This window comes from Geospiza fortis, unplaced genomic scaffold (assembly GCF_000277835.1).
Source record: "Geospiza fortis unplaced genomic scaffold, GeoFor_1.0 scaffold55, whole genome shotgun sequence".
Taxonomy (NCBI): domain Eukaryota; kingdom Metazoa; phylum Chordata; class Aves; order Passeriformes; family Thraupidae; genus Geospiza; species Geospiza fortis.
This window is the reverse complement of record NW_005054308.1, coordinates 9266466-9268630: the sequence shown is the minus strand read 5'-3', so window position 1 is coordinate 9268630 and position 2165 is coordinate 9266466. Positions and strand designations below refer to the sequence as shown.

The following is a 2165-nucleotide window of genomic DNA, read 5'->3' as shown; positions in this document are numbered from 1 at the left end:
AGCGGGGGGACTCCGGGGGACCTTTCCCGGTGTTTACAGCCACGCACGGATCGGTGCCAAAGCTGCCGGGATGCGGCTGAGCTTGTTCATCCTGCTCTGCCCCCGGGGAAACTGAGGCACGGGTGGGTGGGGAGGGCGGCGCTCCCCGGGAGGAGCCGCAGCTGCCGTGGGAGGGCCCACGTACCTGCCCCAATAGGTGTTTGTGGATCCGTGCGGTCCGATACCCCCGCGACTGTGGGAACGGGAGTTTGGGATCCCGCTGGAGCAGCACACGGAGATGCGGGGTGCCCCCAGCATCACCCCTCTGCCCTTCCCGCAGCGCTCCGACCCACGCCTGCTCTCCCAGTTCTTCTTTGCCGACGAGAGGGTGACACGAGTGGTGGCCGAGATCAACGGGCTGGACGCCGAGCTGGATCCGCAGCAGTACCTGGTGCTCCTCAACCAGCTCCACCTCAGCCAGGTACGGGGCCAGCCCGGACCCCGCTGTGACTCGGTCCCCCGGGGGCCGCGGGTGACACCCCTGCCGTCCCCAGGCTCACCTGCTGGCCGTCCTGGAGTGCATCATGGAGGAGTGCATCCCCACGCAGCGGCACAGCCGGGACTACCTGGTCAAGTTCCCCGAGGAGCTCTTGGTGGACAACCTGGGGAACCACATGCTGTTTGCTGCCGAGGTGAGCCCGGGGCCATGGACACCCCACCGTGAGCTGACCCTGGGGACAGGCATTGCCCTGACAGTCCCTGTCCCGGCAGTGTCTCCTGGCTGGGACCTTCCTGGAGATGGAGGAGTCAGATGGGGCCCAGCTGCGGCCCCAGGCCAGGAATCTGCTCTGCAGCCTGGAGCTGGTGCGGGCAGTGCTGCGGGAGCAGAGCCTGAGCCAGCCCAACACCTACCCAGAGCCAGTCCGGGCTGTGCTCATCCAATTCGACCGGCTCTTTGCAGAGTTTGAGCTGAGGTAAGGGGCAGGGTTAGGCTGCTGGGGTCCTGGTGGGCTGTGCCAGGGCTGTAGGGGCCTCACAGTCTCCCCCATCTCTCAGCTACGTGTCCTCGCTGGTGGCAGTGAAGTCTCCTGATGAGATCTACAGGCAGCAGGAGATCATCGTGCTCTTCTGTGAGACAGTGGAGAGGTGAGTGAGGGCACTGTGTGTGGGCTCTGCAGGGACTCCAGCCCCAAGGATGGGCACCAATCCCTAGGCTCAGATCCCTGTAAGGCTGTCTGTGTGTCCCAGAGCCCTGCACCTGGGCTACCTGACCCAGGAGATGATCGATGGCTATGAGCCACTGCTGATGTTCACCATCCCTCGCCTGGCCATTATCAGGTGGGTGCAGCCCCTGGTATGTTCTCTGCTCTGTACCAGCCCCTTCTCATGGGCAGATGGGGTCCCAGGCAACCCCTGACATGAGCTGGGCTCTGTCCCCTCACAGTGGTCTTCTCATCTACCCTGAGGGACCCCTCAGCCTGGAGCGGAGCCCTGAGGAGATGTCCCGGGTCTTCAGCCCCTTCTACAACCTCCTGAAGAAGATCAGGTGTGCAATGGGGGGCACTGGGGGGGGCTGTGGGGCAGCAGTGGGGCCCTGACATGGGGCTGATGCCAACCCCTCCCTGCAGGGACCTGTTGCGGGTGCTGTCAGCTGAGGAGCTCTGCCTGCTGGAGAGGAGCCTGTGCACAGCCGAACAGGAGGACACCTGCAGTCCAGAGGCCCCCCCAGCCTGGGGGGCAGCTGTGCCCAGTGTGGACCCTCCTGCTCCCTTCAGTCTTCTGGAGGTCCCTAATGCCACCCAACCACTCCCCACCTGCACGACACAACCGGGACCCCCCAGTGCAGTGGATGACCTGGGCACTGACTGGCAGCAGGGGTGCGCAGTGGGCCAAGATGGCAAATCCCTGTCCACTGGGACAGGGGTATCTCACACCATCCCTGGTGTAATGGTCACCTCCCCCCTGCGCAGCCCCCAGCCCCTTGGGAGCAGCCCAGGGGTAGGGGTCAGTGCCAGCGCAGGTGCCCGCTGCTCGGAGCTGCGCTCCCGCTACAGCAGCACCAGGGACATGCTGCACACCCTCTTCGTCTGCATCTCGGGTGAGTGAGCCGCAAGCCAACCCCCAGCACCCTGACCCCCAGCACCCTTATCCCCCCAGCACCCTGACCCCCCACCCTTGCTGCAGGG

At 65.2% G+C, this 2165-nt stretch overlaps 1 protein-coding gene across 3 annotated transcripts in view; it reads left to right on the top strand.

Moving 5' to 3' along the window:
- Nucleotides 1–323: 323 nt before the first annotated feature.
- LOC102045011 (lateral signaling target protein 2 homolog) overlaps nucleotides 324–2165 on the top strand; it is a 2995-nt gene continuing 1153 nt past the window's right edge. For all 3 annotated transcript variants that reach the window (XM_031055285.1, XM_031055284.1, XM_031055283.1), the window contains exons 1-7: nucleotides 324–460; nucleotides 534–671; nucleotides 751–953; nucleotides 1036–1125; nucleotides 1228–1317; nucleotides 1424–1525; nucleotides 1608–2077. In XM_031055285.1, coding sequence (XP_030911145.1) covers nucleotides 564–671; nucleotides 751–953; nucleotides 1036–1125; nucleotides 1228–1317; nucleotides 1424–1525; nucleotides 1608–2077 — 1063 coding nt within the window. In that variant the 5' untranslated portion in view covers nucleotides 324–460; nucleotides 534–563. The remainder of the gene's footprint in view (nucleotides 461–533; nucleotides 672–750; nucleotides 954–1035; nucleotides 1126–1227; nucleotides 1318–1423; nucleotides 1526–1607; nucleotides 2078–2165) is intronic.